The sequence below is a fragment of the Cervus elaphus genome, chromosome 5 (assembly GCF_910594005.1).
Source record: "Cervus elaphus chromosome 5, mCerEla1.1, whole genome shotgun sequence".
NCBI classification, from domain to species: domain Eukaryota; kingdom Metazoa; phylum Chordata; class Mammalia; order Artiodactyla; family Cervidae; genus Cervus; species Cervus elaphus.
The window spans coordinates 90,951,160-90,969,337 of NC_057819.1; the positions used below are offsets into that span (position 1 = coordinate 90,951,160).

The 18,178-nt window shown below is 33.4% G+C and overlaps 1 protein-coding gene across 2 annotated transcripts in view; it reads right to left on the bottom strand.

Moving 5' to 3' along the window:
• Positions 1-18,178, bottom strand: part of SUZ12 (SUZ12 polycomb repressive complex 2 subunit) — a 38,306-nt gene that overhangs the window by 14,681 nt on the left and 5,447 nt on the right. Inside the window, exons 4-8 of one of the 2 annotated variants that reach the window (XM_043903106.1) lie at positions 16,248-16,316; positions 8,276-8,325; positions 4,847-4,932; positions 2,634-2,865; positions 1,465-1,558 (exon numbers count right to left, since the gene is read on the bottom strand). In XM_043903106.1, the coding sequence (XP_043759041.1) occupies positions 1,465-1,558; positions 2,634-2,865; positions 4,847-4,932; positions 8,276-8,325; positions 16,248-16,316 (531 nt within the window). The remainder of the gene's footprint in view (positions 1-1,464; positions 1,559-2,633; positions 2,866-4,846; positions 4,933-8,275; positions 8,326-16,247; positions 16,317-18,178) is intronic. The other variant, XM_043903107.1, reaches the window with a different exon arrangement.

Sequence of the window (18,178 nt, forward strand, 5' to 3'; positions counted from 1 at the left end):
CGGAATCAAGTGTCATGATCTAACCCTCAAATGGTTTATCACAAAAATACTCATGAATAAAGCACATGTGGTAAAATGTCAACAAACTATGAATCTAAGTGAAGAGTACATGGGTATTAACTACCTGCATTTTTCCTTCAACTTTTTTAAGTTTGAAAATTTCCAAAATTTAAGTTGGGAGAAAATTATTCTATGATTTCCTCTTGGTACTTTTTTAAAAAGCAGTTTTTCTATGTATACCTATAGCTGATTCATGTTGATGTATGGTAGAAACCAATACAATATTTTAAAGCTATTATCTTTCAATTAAAAATAAAATTTTTAAAAAGGCCGTTTTTAAAAAATATACAAGGAATATGTTAACATATGTAAGGTAGAAAGAATTTTTCAAAGAATATAATGTACCCTTCCTCCTACACTGCCTAAAATAGAACATTTACTAACATTGATGAAGTCCAGTGTACGACATCCTAATTGCTTTTCCCACAGACATAACCCCTTTCAAATTTCTAACTTTAGAGAAAATAATGTCACTGACATTAAGTGACAGATTCAAAGACAATATGGTAGCAAAATCAATGTCACTATTCCTAATCACCTTTGCTTTCCCATTAAAAGCCCCGAACCTTTCTTTACCCTGGTAGCTAGTAAGCGGATTATATCAAGGCAATAATCTACTTTTTAAAGAGCATGAGAAATGCACTAGTTGGCTTGGCTTTCTCCTATCCCTGACTGAGAGTGAACTGTGTTCACTACCAGTGAGCACCTCAGGACAAGAAATCATGGCATATTCCAGGTTTCATCCTCTAATCGTATCAAAAAAGAATACTGCATTTGCTTCCCAGAGGTTCTTCACTGGCACTAAGGTGCTTAATTCCCAAGTGAAAACTGCAGAAATGATTATAAATCCAAGTGTTCCTTCTTACCCTGTGTCAAATGCACACAGAGCCACACAATGATGACAACACAAAATTTTCTTAACTCTAGGTAAATACATAATTTCAATATTTGCATGAAGCCCACTTCATTCAGGTCTCTGCTCAAATATGACCTTCTCCCAGAAGCTTTCTCTATAAAACCACCACTTATTCTCTATTTTTCTTCACAGCATTCTAAGTATATTAGCTGATATAATTTTGGGGAGTATACCTGTTTCCTCTACTAGAATTTAAGCTCCATGAGGGCAGGGGTTTTGCTGCCTCCTCATGGGCGAAAACAGTATCTAACAAAAAAGTAGACACTGAGAAAATACTTGCTGAATAAACAATCTTAACTGAACATTCAAACAACTCATCTGTGTTTATTGCTTTCTATGTGATAAAGAGAAAAGTTTAGTAATTGCAAATTTGTTTCTTCATCCATAAGAATAAAGAGAAAGGCAAAGAAACAGTATCACCACCATATTCTGCTTCAAAATAAAAACATTTCTAAAACATGGGAGCCTTGCCTGTCCATCAACATTACCTGTTTTTATCAAATACTGTCATTTGTGCAACAAACGTTTTTTCCCCATCTTCACGATTTCGTTTTCTTCTAGCTGGAAGTTCTTCATTGACATCTGAATTTGATAAACATGACTCATGAATCAAATATTCAAGCAAATACACCATATTTATGACATTTGGACCCTTCACATACCACACTCTATCCCAAATGAGGTATAGGAAGTTGCAATACCCAGACTTACACCCTTCAATTTTATGTTTTTACCTTATGTGTATGTTCTTACTTTTTAATATTCATTGACATTATTAACCCCACATTTTTGCAGATATTAGTTTCTATTCAGAATGATCTTCCCTGCTAGGCAAGGAGAAAAAATTCCTCCTCTTTCATGGTTATTTTCCAAGAACTTCAAAGAATGCCTCAAGACTCAAAAGATTATTTTTGTCAAGGTAGTTCTCCACTAACCTTCAGAAATACCTCTATTATACCATGGATCATTTAGCTGCAATTATATTTTATGTTTATCTCTGTATTCTAGGTTATGAGCCTTTGGAAGATGGGACTGGATTTCTTAAATCATCTTTGTGTCCTGAGCACCTATATGTTATACGAATAGTTACCTCAAAGGTGGATTCAGAACAGTGTGGAGGATAGAAAGATAGATATGTGGTAAGTATAATAAAATGTTAACTGTAGAATCTAAGTGGTAGATAAATAGTCATTCACTACCAAATTCTGAATGTTCTATATGTATGAAATTCCTCACACGCTGGGGGAAGGGATGAATTATTTGCTCAGAGACTAATTTAAATACCAGTCTTTTCCATCCAGTGTTCAATATATATATATTTTTTACTACGTGAAATGTTTCACCATACAATAATGAAAATTTTACAAATTAAATACCTAGTACAGCACAACAACTAATAGTGTAAGCGCCAGGCCAACCTACCATAAAATTAATTATCTCATTAGAGATTTCCTAATAAAGGCCATGTTGTTAGAGCACATGCAATAACTTCTAGTTCTGGATCATTTTTCCCTCTAAATAATTATTAAAATAACTAAAAAAGAAATATTTTGTACACAATTATGAATACTATGAAGATGTACTACTTCAATCATTTTTACAGTTCATCTTAATCTACAACAATAAAATCTAGTAAAATTATTAAAATAAAAATTACCAATATTTTCATTGGTTTCTCCATTAATCATCCCATTATACTCTCTTCTTCCTGGACGAGTCACTCTAAATAGCAATGAGTAAGACTTCACCATATGGCTGTTACTAGGTTCAAATTCATTACTGGAAACTGCAAGGGACGGGAAGTTTCCAGGTTTTGTTTGATTGAGGTCAGGATTCAAAGGCACCTGCTTTTTACCTGTAGGAACTTGCCTTATCGGACAACTTACATCCTGCAAAGGCAAAGATTATTATATTTATTTATGTATATGCAATGATAAGAATGATAATAAAACCTCTAATCACAGCTATAGGAAGTACGGTTTAGGGCATGATTTCCAAACGGCATGCTAAGATTCTAAACAAAGGTCTGAAAATTGTGATAAAGCGCAAAGAAAATATCAGTCAACTATTTTCAAATGTTAACACAATTGAGGACTTCCTCAATAGAATGAAAATAATGATAAAGTATATCTTATATTTAGCCGATGGTCATCTTAAAGTGTTAAGTTAGAAATATAGAACTAAAACCATGCTTGAAGTATTACAACTCATGTAAACTACTCTTTTCCCTTAAATATTCTATTTTTAACAAAATAACGAATAGGATCATTAGAAATGAAAAAAGATGATTACAATAACCCTACTGACAACAACCTTAAGAAATAATAAATCCATATATTAAAATATATTGTTGATAAGAAGTAATATTAATCATCTTATGAGTAATGTTCTGTGGTTATATAACTAGGGCTATGGTGAAAGAGCAAAGCCGAAAAATTGCAAGATGCAGAAGACCTTTATAAGAAGAAAATACAGTATGTATTTTAGGTAGCTTCTGTTTCAAAACAAACAGAATACATGCCTACGGTCTTAAAATTCTGTTCAACAAGGGTTAAAACGGGAAAAATATGTCTCCATCACCCCAGTTCTTACACTCTAGAGAGGACTAATATTAGCAAGTGGCTGTGCATATACTTTTGAAGAAAACATTTATGCCTTTTCTTAACACAAGAAGGATCATACTATAGTTAAAGTCATTTCTTTTTTTGCCTAAACAATAACATACCTTGCAGAATTTTCACATTACTACTAACCGTGTGTGGGGCTTGGGGGACTAGAGAGTACTGTTAGTTAGCCTGAGCGTCCCTAATACACACTCACACTGCCCTCTCCCGTCACTCTGGTCTACTCTCTATCTCTAGCACAGTGTTTACCGTATCATCTCACTATGATTTTGGAAGAGCATTAGCAATAGGGACCTCTATACAGATCATTCTTATTCATTTTTTTGGGGCTTGTCCCACAGCTTGTGGGCTTTTAGCTCCTCAACCAGGGATAGAACCCATGCTCCCAGTGGTGAAAGTGTCCTAAATTTCTGGAATGCCAGGGAAGTCCCTCCTATTCTTAAAACACCCAAGGACTTCCAAGGCTACTAAAAATAAGCCTACTGGCTTTGGTGGGTTGCCCAGGAAATTTAACCAGCATAATACTTGTTTCTATGGTAAAATGATTTCATCTTGTAAATAAAAATTTCAAGCAATATATTAACAAGTTAATGACTGATAATGCTAGCAGCAGAATTTCTTTGCCTGAAAGTACTGGTACAAGATAATCCTTTAGGGAAAAACTCTTTCTTAGCCCTTATTTAAAATACCAGTGTGTTTAAATAGCTAAAGTAAAAAAAAAAAAAACAAGCTAAGAGATTAGAGTAGCAGGAAGCAACTGAATTTATGTCCTAAGATGCTAAAAAATTGGCTTCTTCCCCCACACTGTCACACTTCTATAACAAAGTTTTATGCAGATACCTACAGTCAGATTAGAAAAACTTGAAGACATGGAAGGTTGGCAAAAGAGGTTATCAATTTTACAATTCCGCCATCAACACATTTTAAAGCTTTTAAGGTTTAAAAATGCTTTCCTGATGGCTCAGTGGTAAAGAATCCATCTGCCAATGTAGGAAACTTGGATTCGATCCCGGGGTCGGGAAGATCCCCTGGAGAAGGAAATGGCAACCCACTCCAGTATTGTTGCATGGGAGATCCCATGAACAGAAGAGCCTGGCGAGCTTCAGTCCATGGGGTCGCAAAAGAGTCAGACATGGTTTAGCGACTAAACCACCACCACATGGTTTAAAAACATATATATTTGCATAAACATATTTAATGAAAAAAATTATTCCATTTAATCCACCAGTATCATTTTATACATCACCTTTCTTTTTTTGTGGCAAACTTTCACAAGCAGGACTTCCAGGGTGACAGAATTTTGTTCATTTTCTGAATTTTGTGATGGTTTATCTAAATAGAAAAACAATACTTCAAAACCTGTTTTAAAAAATAGTACTCATTTTCCTAAGATGTCTGAGAATTTCAAACAAAGACTTTCTATAATGAAGTCTTCTCAGAAGGTTTACTCATTCCTTTTCCCCAAAATCAGTTCCAAATTTAACAAATATAGTTAATTATTCCTAGTAGAAAGCATAAATGAAATAGTTCAGGAGAGGTAAGACACAAAATAAACATTTTTTTCTTTCTCCCAAAATCTATTAGAAAAATTTCCTAGTTTAAGATATGTTTGAATTGAATTGGTTACTATCTTTCATTTCATTTTGAATGCTCAGATGTCTAAACTAAAAGGCTCTCTTTGACCAAAACTTGTAACTGAAAGGATTAAAAAAAAAAGGATTTCAAAAAATATTAAACATAAAAGTTATTTATAATAATATAAACATATTATCATTTCACAAGAAAACGAGCTATTTTTTTACCTTTCCCCAAGAATCTTTTTTTTTAGATTCATTCCCCATTTATTACAAAATTTTTTAATTAATTAATTTATCTTAATTGGAGGCTAATTACTTTACAATATTGTAGTGGTTTTTGCCATACATTGACATGAATCAGCCATGGGTGTACATGTGTTCCCCACCATGAACCCCCCTCCCTCCCCCAGAATTTCTTTAAATGGGATAGCAAAAATCAAGATATTATTTACTACCTAGGAGACTCTCTTGGTTTACAGAGTTTAGGAATCTTAATTTTAAAGTGATAGTATATAGTCTCTTTATCAATGAACTTTAAAAAAAGGCTTCTGCAAATTAAGGTTCCAGAATACTTCCCTACAACTTGGCTTTAATCCCAAAGGCACTAATAGTCCAAACCTTAAATATTTTATCATTCATTTATCATTAAGTTTCAACAATATACAGAACTATTATGTTATATATATGTATACAGACACTCTATATGTTATAGATGAGTAATACACACATATATATATGTTATAGATGAATCCATATACAAAGAAATAATCTTTGTTCTGAAATTTTAGGCAACACTTTTTCTGCTTAGAAACATTCTTCTTACTCAGGGCATATACATAAAGTACATTTGAATCAGTCTCTTGAAAGCTGTATCCAGGATAAAGATAATTTAACATACCCAAAATATCCAAATGTCCAAAATGCAATAACAAAAATACTCACCATGAAAATAGTACCCTAATAATCTGTGTATTCATTCTAAGCAGTTGTAAGTAGTAACTGCTAAATAAGTATTCATTCAAAAACAAAAGAAAAAATAATATTTTAGGGATCTTGATGTTGTTTTTCTATCCTGGTTTCTTAAAAATATTATTTCTTAAAAAAACTACAAATATACCTTGAATAGACAAGAGAGGCAATATATCTGCTTCTTTCCAACTTCCACTAATTTCAAAGTTCTAATGGGAAATTACTTTCTGGAAATAGAAGTATTGACAGTTTACTTTCTTATTTATTCCAGTAATATCAAGAAAAAAAAAAACTTTTAAGTGAATTTGAGCAATTTTTGAATTTTTCTGTCATGTAGACAGGAAAAAAATTTACCATACCATGTGCCAGTTTATTTCAACTAATTAATTCAAGTAAATTACTGTTAATTCTATGATGTTAGTAAATAGTATTCAATTAATATCCATCAATAATTTCAGTGATGAGTAATTTATGTTTATAGAAGTACCTGAGAACAAAGGGCTAACAAACCTATAAAATTCAAATTATGAGCTTCTAAAGTATTAGAATTCATGTATTTTTTAAGTACCACAGGAGATCAAATACAATGAATCTTTAGAAATAACTTTACAAGATGATTATAAATGATTTAGGAGAAAAAACATGAAAATGCCACTCAGGTTACTTCTATAAAAAAAAATAGACCAGGTCTAAGGCAACACTAAAGTTACTTTAGCTGCTAATATGACCAGACTAATAGGACAGAAATGACCAGACTTCAAATTTCTTACATTAAAAACTTGACTAGTTATCAAACTGTTCTAATATAACCATTCTATTTATTATTACACTTTTTTTCTTACTAAACAATACCAAGGATGAACAACTTGACCTGTTTCTTATAAAGATTTTATTCCATTGCATGATTATATTAAAGGATACATACACAAATTTAAGATGGACAAGCCCAGAGGCATTTTATCCATTTTGAAACCAACTGAAACTTTTCCCAGTATGCTTTCACCTTTTTTTTTAATGAAGAAACATTCAAGACTATATAATTTTCCTTTTACAATATCTAACATATTGATACATCCCATTGGTTAGCAGTGCTCGTTTCAGTTGTTTTATCTCCGTACTGGGATGGCCACAAAGTTTGTTTGGGTTTTTCCATAAAATGTCATTAAAAAAAAAATTCAAAATGTTTATCCCTATTCTAGGTTCTGAGGCAGTTAATTAAAATCCTCACCGTCTTTATAATTTAAAGTTTGAAAAATGGTGTAAATAAAAAAATGACAAAATCTAAGAAATTTCATTTTATTAAGTCTTTTCCATATTTTCTACTGGCGATCTTTGGAAGGATGAGGGCTCTGCGTTGGGTGAGATAATGTTATACAGTTTTTTTTAACCGCAATACTTGGAGCCCTAAAAGGTATGACTGAGTTTTAAGAGGTGGAATTTCATCTATTTAGATAAGCTAATGTTTACCTTCAAGAATGATCCCACAAAACACTGATTATTTTAACAATTTAAAAATCCACTCATAACTTAAATGGACAGCAAGAAAGCTATAAGGAAACCAGGTGCTGAGCACAATCTTACGTGTGTATAAGGTTGACCTACAATTTTTAAAAGCTTTTAAGAGTTTTTTATTTATTTTTATAACAGTATAATTGATTTACAATGCTGTGCCAACCTCTGATGTACAGGAAAGTGACTCAGTTATACACATTCTTTATTTAAAGTAGTTTCTTAAAACTTGTTTCTCAGACACCCTATTTCTGAATTACCTTCATGCCTTGTTAAAATACAGACTCCTAAACTCCACCAAAACCCTACTAGATCTGAGGCCTTAGAGGGTCCAGGTATACAGTATTTCAAACTGTCAAAATGTTTCCACACAGACTGAGACTTAAGAACCACTTTTAAAGTTTAATGAGTTATAAGTTACATCCTCCATATTCCACTATTGACCACAAACGCAATAACTGAAATTGCTGGGGAAATCCACTAAAGAAAAATTAAATCATCAGAATCAACATCTTTTCCATTAAATATAATTTTACAAATTTACAGTTTTGTGGGGTTTTTTTGCATTCACAAAGGTGTGCTGCTGTAGACTGCCAGTAAGTTTACTTTTAAATACATACCATTTTTGTGGAAGAAACCAGTAAATGTAAGCTGCAGATGAGCTGACAAGCTAAACAGAACAAACAAAAAATTTTACTACTTTAATATGGTATGACAAAAATAACTTAGACTTTAAATATAATACTGAAATCAAAGCTACTTCAGCCAATTTATAAATATTTGGTGGTCTAATTCTTAACTCTATTCAAGCCCACTGACTCCATGCTTTCCGTCTTAAATATGACATCCAAAACAGTGGGTCTATACACACTGAAATACACACACCACACAAATAGAAACAAAAAACACCAAAGAAGCAAGGCAGAAAGAGACCACCAAATAAGAGGCAAGATAATTTATAGTGCTTTAGTGTTCTACCTGTAAAACAGGGACAGATTTCCCTTCCCATTCCTCTAAACAATAGCTGAATCCATGCTACTCAATACTCAAAAGTGTTTTTAGTATTTTCAAGCTACAGAATTTCAACCTCCTTAACAAATGATGTAGAACCATCACTTTCTACTTTAATGAGGGATGAAATACACTATCACAAATATGTTATCGATTTGTTACTTACTATTCAACATGTCATTTTCACTTTTAGTTTTAGAAGCAATGAAAAGGAAGCATAAACTATAATGATCCTTCTGTTTAGAAAACTATCTACTAACGATGGAAAAACTATTAAGTTGGGATAAATGAAAACATCAACAGGCTTTTGTAGTAGCTTTAAACTGGAAAAGGGCAATCTATCTTTAAATCAGGAGCCATTCATAACTTTCCAGAACAGTTTCTGTCATGTGATACAGACACCAGATTATAGCGGGCTATAGAGAACAGATGTTGGGAAAAGGGAAGCAGTACTGAACCCTTACTCAAGAAATTTACTAGTGTAAGTAAAACAGTAAAAGCACAATATGGTTCAATAAAGGGTACCTTTTTAAAATGATGGTGACAATCTACGCATTCATATAACCAGAGGGGAACAGTTATATAAAGACTTTGAGGTAAGAGAGCATTGAGGAACAAGCAATGGTTAGAAATGAGGACATATTACTAACAGGTTAGTTTTGTATCTGTGCCCAGAATTCTAAGTCTTAGAGCAATAGGAGGTTAAGTGAGATATTTCAAAAGAAGATGTGAGGATGCCTCTATTTTCTAGTGAGATAATCCATGAAAGTGTATGCTAAAAAACTACAGGGTGGGAGTTCTGAAGGGCATTTCTAGAACGGTACTAAGAAAAGTAAGCTAGGATATCAACAGACTAACAAAATGACTATGAAGTGTAAGGATTCAAGCAGAGTTAGAAAGCATAAACATAAAAGAAAAATTAGTAACTGTAACTTAAGTATCAAGAAAAATTTTAAAAAGTACATTAAAAGGATCAACTGTAAATGAGCTCAAAGGACTTTTTCCAAAGTGATGAAAATGTTCTATATCTTAACTGTGGGTATGGTTACACAAATGTATACATTTGTCAAAACTCAAACTATATACTTAAGGTGAGTGTATTATACTGAATATTAATTATATATCATTGATTTTTAAAAAGTATATATACCATCTATAAACTCTACAAGCCATTTTACTAAAAGATAACTAGCATTTTTCTATAAAAAACTGTTCCATAAACAAAACCTTATAATGTAGAACAGGTTAAACTCCAAAATAAAACAGAAACCAAGAGAAATAGTCCAGTTTCCACATGTTATAAGATAATTCGTTAGTCACAACCAGCCTATCCTATTCTTAGTTGCTTCAGTTAAACCTACATACTAAAGGCCAGGTTAATTTTCTTAAAACATCATTTTAAATGAATCATTTCTTTCTCCAATTTTCTAATGGGTCCCCAACTGCCAAACCTTTTGTCTAAGTGCTGTCTGTGATATGGTTCCTATTTCTCTTTAGCCCTACTAAAGCCTCATATAAGAAAGTAGAAATAGAATGATAAAATAGAGACAAATCCAAGTTTGAATTCTGGCTCCAGTTATTAGCTATGACCTACTATCTATAAAAAGAAGATTGGGAGGCATGGTACTAAAGAATCCATCAAAATACTTGCTTCCCCTTCTACAAAGACCCCATCCCCAATCATCCCAGAGCTTAATTTCCTTTATAAGCACTTGTATTTACCACTTTATGTCACAATTTTTTCACACACATTCTCTCTTAACATATCAGTATCCTTTGTATCTAGCAATGTCTTACAGAAAGGCACTCAACAAATGATTTTCAAAAGGATAATGATGTCCTCCCTAGAGTTGTAAGATTTTTAAAGGTCAGGGATCAGGACCCATTATATTGTGGTACTTCTAAAATTATTTACATTGTTTTTATCGGAAATTCGATCCTAGGTTCCAACTGTGAAACAACAAAAATACCTTGCATTGATCTACCCCAGAAAACACTTTATATTAGTGTTATTCAAAACCTGGTCTACCCACTGAGATCATTGGAGAAACTGTTACCATTCCACAAGGCAAGACATTGAGAATTAGACTTTAACCATTTTTACAGAAACTTAGCATTGCCATGACATCCAAGTATGTGATCAATATATTTTACAAAAGTATCCATCTACAAAAGATTGGAAATTAAAAACTAACAAAAAGGTCACCACAGGATGGTTTGAGGCACAGTTTTAAATGGTACATTACAAATTAAATGAGATGGCAGATCCATTCAGCTGCCATATAACATTGTTTGAGAAAAGGAATTCCAAATTTAAATTAACCAGCTTAAAAAATAAATTTGGGAATGTGATTTGCTATGCATAATTTCCCCTAAAAGCAAGCACTTTTAGGGGAAAACACTCTCCTAAAAGTAAACACTGATATGTACCTAGAATACAATGTGACAATGAGGCGAGTTGATCCCGAGTTGATCCCTTTCATGGGTGGTTTAGTCCAAGGAAAGAGGACAGTTTTCTCTCCCTTTCTGATTCACCCTTTTCCCTCTCCTGGGGCTACTGTGTCTACATCTTAATTGGTTAAGCTGGATCAGAGGAAGGGAAGAAAGAAACATGTAGGTCTGGTCAAGCCTATCTGGTCTTAGGCAGCACAGAATCCAGCTTAGACGATCAGAATAAGATACCAGATAAGGATTTGGTTCATCTTCATGATGTGTTCCCTATTTTCATCTTCTTAGGAAGAAAGCAATATGGCAATAGGAAACTAGAAGGGGAATGTGAAATTTTGGGATGAGATTTTAAGCACAAGTAATTGACAAGTATCTGACAACTGTAAAGCAGTCTGCAGAATAAGGTTAAGTAAATTTAAATTCATAAGAGACGAGTATTTTGAGATGAGATTCATGTAGGAAACTCAAATTTTAGGAGTAGACAGATCCCACAGAAGGACCAACATTTTTATGCAGGAAAGAAACCAAGATTAGTGCCTCAAATTTATACACATTGATCTGACAGTGGCAGGTTTAACACTTTATTTCTAAAGTCATGGCTATATGGCCTGAAAAAAGGTCAACTGTGATGATAAGGTAAGTTACATTTAATGTTATGATGTAAACATTAAGACGACTAGCATTTCTTATTAGTATACTGCTTCACACTGTAAACTGTATCAAGCTGTTTCTAAAATATGTTTATTTTCCTTAAGACTCAAGTAAAAAAACAGCCGCTGTATTCAGAAAAAAAGTCAATAAAGATATGATTGTTTTGGGGGAAAAATCTGTTCTCAAATACCTAGATTTTAAGAATCATATATGATTAGTGGTGAATGATAAGGCACCTTCAGAAGTACGTATGTACAGAGAAATTTATGGCCCAGATTCTAAAAAAGGAACAATTAAAACTTAAGTCTGAAAAGATGTTGATATGAAAACAACATCAAAACTTACAATCAAGAAAGAATTGGTAAAAAAAAAAAAAAAGAGAGAGAGAAAGGGGAGGAAGACATCAGATCCTATTACGGTGGAAAAAGACATAATCAACTTAAGAAGCAGCTTGAAGTTTTAAAAATGCAGCTAAACCTACAAAAGAGGTGGCTAGAGTAACACCATTAATGCAATGTATCTATTTTAAATAATTTACAGCTTTCTTAGGATAAAGACCAGCAACCTTAAATAGCCTACAAGGTTCTGCATTATCTGGTCATGGCTATCTGCTCTAGTCTCATCAAATGTCATGTTCTCTCTAGTCAGCTACACTGCCCTCAAATGATTTTATGTTCCCTTTATCTAGAATCATCTACCTGCTCACCCTCTATCCTCATTTTACTCCTATATTCATGTTTCAAATCGCAGCTTCTTCCTTCATGGAAGCCCTCATTGAACATTTCTATTCCCAAATTACACTCTTAAACAAGAGCTGATTCTCCTGCCTTATACAGCCATAGTTTCCCTATGTGTATACTTTTACTTCCCAGCACTTATAATTATTATACAATTATGCTTTTTTCCCCTAAATGCTGATCAACTCCAGAAAGGCAAGGTCTTCATCTGTTTTGCTCACCATTATATCCACTAGGTCTTAGTAAAGTGTCTGGGACATGGTACATGAAGGAAATGGGAATCCCAGAAAAAAAAAAGAATCCAAATTTTGTTACAGTACAAAAAAGATGATAAGAAAACGAAGATTACTAACTCAAAAGTTTAGGTTGTAATAACAACAACATAAAGTGATGAAAGGCACTTTACCTTTTCAACCTACTAAAAACACAGGCTTGGAAATATACCTAGTAGATGTTCTACTTCAGTTATCTTTGGAAGGAATTTCTCCAGCTACTAACAGGACCAGGAATGGAAAATGATTAAGTGGAAATGTTTCTCATTTGACCACAGGAAATATTTCTGGAAGCAACTGCAAGTTGGAAATCTTTTCATGCTACCTTTCAGTCAGTGGAGATGCACTTAGAAGTCAGGAGTTGTGACTAGAGAATTCCCAAACTGGTAGGATGAATAGCCCAAGAGACCCCCTGGGATCCTGCTAAAACAGAAAACTACAGAAAGATCAGAGATTTATACCAATGAACCGTACTGCTTGGCCAAAACTCAAAATAAATTCAAAATCCACAATATACTGGCAAATCAGAAACAAGAGATGGACAGGATAGGACATAAAGTATTGTATCATAAATTCTAAAAAGAAAGACATTTTAAATATACATAACCACACCAGAAGAGCAAGAAGAGATTAGGGAAAAACAGAGACTAGAGATGTGACCACCATGAATTTCTAAACTTGGCTGCGGAGTCTGCAAAAGCCATTGTATAAGAGAAATAATCTTCACAGTCCTTGGGTGTTACTATTGAGTTTTAAGGTGACAAATGCAACCCTGATCTATTGTCACAAACTGACTGATACCTTAAAGAAGTGAAAACCATGAAATGTGCCATGTTTCTTTTTTTCTATCAGTTTCTCCCCTAATAAATTTCTGCCATTATCTGTGACAAGTAAGATAACTGTAGAGTTAAAGTATAAAAGACAAAAAAGATCCTTCAACACCAACTTCATTTTCCACAGATAATGCCAGGAATTTGGTTTTAAGTCTCTACAACTGTGATAAATAGATTAGGCATTTGACTGTTGTAACCTTTGGGCTGTAGTACTTGTAGGGCTTGTAGTATTTGGGGTATCTCAACAGTCTCCTGGAACTTTTCATTTGGGGAATGAAATGCATTGGGTTTGACAATGGAGACATTAAGACTACTGAAATACTGAAAGAACATGAGTTCCAATTAAACTGAGTAAGAGCTTTATGTTTAAGATAGTGCAGAATAAAAATATAGAAGGGAGATACTTTATTTGTATATGATTTAAGATTTTAATGTCTACTTAATTAATTTCATGGAACAACAAAGATTTACCTTGTTCTCCCATAAGAGAATTGACAATAGATCTTGCAAGCAAGGTTTTATAGTGCTGACATTATATACTGCTGTCTAGGGAACTTACAATCCTATGTGATAAAGTTTAGTAGAACGGCAGGATTATGCCTAATTCGAGATGCGAAATACATTGAAGGAATTTAATAACATAGGGCCTTGTGGGTAAACTTAAAATGAACCAATTTCTCAGTTAATTTTAGTGACTCTGGGAGCAACAATGAGACATTCATAAAGATGGAGTGTGTGTGTGGCATGGGGGTGGAACATCTAGTACAGTAATTCAATACCTCATGGGCCTGAAGAGCCTTGCTGAGTATTAAGTAAGCATGGTCAGCTCCAACACAGTTAGGTCTGTTTAAAAAGATCTTGGGGAGCTGAAATGACCAACTCACTGGTCCCAGTAAGATCCTAGACTATTTTCAAAATTACAAGCAGGAATTCTATGCAACTCTCTGAAGTTTCTGTGAGTTGGTCAACAATACTGTTACAGTACTGGCAAAGTTGTTAAACTCATTGGATCAAAAGGAATATAATTATTTGGTGAGTACCAGTATAGTAATCTATCTTCCTCACAACACACACTCTAACAGAAGTTCTGTAATATTTATCAAAGCCAAGGTCACAATGAGATAGTAGTCATGTTTAGCAGTGATGAAGGTAGAACCTTGATGGGGGAGATGAAGAAACAGTCAAGTTTTCTTCTTTTTGTTTTCACTCTTCCTTCTTACCCAAGCCTCAGAAGACCTGAGGGCAAACTATTAGGTGTTCAGGAGAAAAGAAGAGAGGATGTATGGTCAAGCTCTGAGTACAGCTTCACACTTTAACTACAGAAGGCCCAGAGGGTCCCAAAAGCTCTTTCCAGGGCAGGTGAACAGACAAGGATTTGGAATAGAAATTCAAGCAAAGGATAGAGGGTGCATGCACTGAGCATATTTTCAGTCTATATAAATCAGTACTGTATTTATACAAGGTATTCCTTGGGCAGTAATCGATTAGGTAAAGATTTGGGATCTCAGCTTCTAGAATGAACCATCAAAGTTTTATTTACAAATCAAGACTGCCTAGATATGGAAATATAAATTACGCTGCAGTCCTACAAGTCCAGTCCTATAAGACTGCAAACATTTTTTAAATGAGATTTTTAAAAAAATTTCAAATAATAACCAAACTGAAAAGGCAAACTTAAAAGCAGTTACAAAAATGACATCTCTTAGTCACAAAAATGAGACTATAAATAAAGCATCATTAAGTTAATGTACATCCTATCTAAATTGGTAAGGTATGATTTAAAACTCCAAGAGAAAAAGAAAAATCCGTGTGGTAGTTTTCTCAATTCCATTTTTTAAAAAATCTAGTATTTTTAGTTCTACATTCTCCCCTAAAGTAGTCAATGAATAAACAAATACCACCCAAGTCCCTGTTTCTCTTCAGAATAATACTCAACTTTCTTTACTTATCAAAGAGTAAGTAGATGCCTACTGTCTAGGATTGGAAGCATCTGTCTAGCCTAGGGAGATATTAAGCTACTGGGAACATTTAGGGATTAATTCTGGGAATCATATTTGAAAACACACATTAAGGTTCTGTCCTAAAGGCCAGGTTTTTGAAACTATCATGTGATAAACACATTTCAAATATAAACTACAGTTAAGAATATTTTGTCTGAAGGACGTCAATAAGAGGAAGGATGAGAAAGGGAAAAAAAGTGCCTCTCAGAACTGTAGATGATTCCTGAGAAAAGATGTGACGGTGTGAAGCACTGGAGCCCAGCTGCGTACACCATAGACATGAGCCTCCATCCTTCTTCAGATGAGGTAGCAGGATTAATACTGACTGCACAAGTTACAGAAACTTTGATTCAAAATGCAAGAAATTGTAGTCGAGAAAAATAATAATGAACAGAATTGCCTTAGAAAACAGTGAGTTTCCAGCATTGGAGATATTCAAGATAAGGCTTAAGAATGGAGTCTCTGCCAGGGATGCTACAGGAGAAGTAATTCCTGATTTGTGTATGAGTTTGGATCAGATGACCTCCAAAGTTTGCTCTAACTCCTTACAATATTGAGGTGATCACAATGAAAATGATCACTGTACTTTTTCTTTTTTCCTCAAGTTTGTCACTTAATGTAAACTGATAGGTTATCTTACCTATGAGATTCTTGCTCTCCTTTCATTTTCTCTACTTTTGATAACATATCATCAACTTTAAATGTTTTCCTGGAAGAAACAGATAAACAAAATAATCACTTCTCAACTGGGAAAAACAAACAGATTATACTTTATTGTCACTATAATAGGCAAACTGGGTATGTGATTTTTATTTTTAATAAGATAAATTATGGATGGTTAGCCATAACAATGAATACTATTGAGATGGTGTATATTATAATACAGCAAACAAGCCTTCAAGTCCCATTTCAAAGGCTAACTTTTCCATGAAACCTTGGGTAATTAATCTGAAACTAAAGGGATTTCTCCCTACCTATAGCACTTGGTTTATATTTATTTTGACATTTAGTCTCCTAAATGTGAAACTTGAATAAATATTTTATTTCTATTAGATTATAAGTTCCTAAAGGGCAGAGATTTGTCTTCTTCAAGGAAAGCCACACGGCGCTTGGCATGTTGCCTTAATCTTGGTAGGTGCCAAGCATCTGTCAGCCTGAGCCAAACAAATGCAAATTATGAATATTTTGAAACATTCATATTTCTATTAAGTAACCTGACAAATCCGGATATTCCATAAAACATATGAAGTATAGTAAAAACACCCTCAAAGATGAGCAACAATGGCTAAAGTTTAATATGTCATTTTAAAGAGATGGTTGTCACCATCATGAAAAAAACTTTGAAGTTTAAAGGACATACCATCAAATCATAACAAAATCATGAGCTTTTTAACTTAACAAGTTTAAGAGAAAAAAGTAGTTTTCCACAAAATAGAAACTTAAATTAATAACCACACCCTCAGTAAGCAATTTAAGAACAAATGGATTCTAAAACAAGCCTCAAAAATAAATAAATAAATAAAACAAGCCTCATCTTCGTTCTTAAGGTAATCTAGAATCTACACTTTTTAGAGGCTAAAAAACTAGACTCATATATGTTAATGGGAAACAAATATTTCTTATACTCCCTTCGAATTTAGAACTTGAAAAGATTCATGCATTCCACATTAATTACTTTGTAAAGCTTGAATTCAGATACTAGAAATTACTAATATGCTCATTTCTCAAAAACAGCTATTATATCCTACAATAAAATATCAGTAGAGAAATGTTGATGTAAATGTATCATAGTAAAACACTGATATGAAGAATAGAATTGATATAATCTATATTTCAGGTGAATAAATAGCCTCCATTAACAAAAGGTCTTTTTTAAAAAAAGCTTCTCTCTTTACCTTTAGAGTTACTGAAAACCTCAATATTAAAGTTTCATCTTATAAAGCATAGGAAGAAGTTCTTTAAGAAGGATGGCAATACATTTTCAATCTCCATAGATAAGAGAGAAGAAAGAAGAAAAACATGATTCTTTTAGGCTAGTTACAAAGAACTTTTCAGTATAAATACTGAAATGTACTACTGAGGAGGTTGTAAAGTTTCTGAAAACTTTTAAGAATAAAATGTTTATCTTTGTGTAATGATTAAGAAGAAACCTTGTCTGTAGGAAGAAAAGTTAAGACTGTAGGTCACAAGGTTCATCTCTTCCCAACTTTATGGAGACTGTACATAGGAGAACTGAATATTAACAACCATTTGAAATAGGTTAGATCACACAGGCAACCCAGCATTCCTTAGGAAAAACAAAACAAACCATATAGGCAACTACATAAAAGCAGCCTCCCAACACGACGTATTTCTGTTTTTTAGAAAGGTACTGCTACTGTAGCTCAGATTTAACAAGGGATATAGTTATCAAAAGGTCATCAAAACGGAGAATATTATTAAAATTCAAGAAATTTCAGGAAATTTTGGAGGGAGGATTCAGAAGCAGCTTACATGAAACCTAGTAAAATGGGCTCAATAAGACACCTTTCTCTCCTCACCAGTGTTTCCACTGTGCCAGGGTAGTGTCAG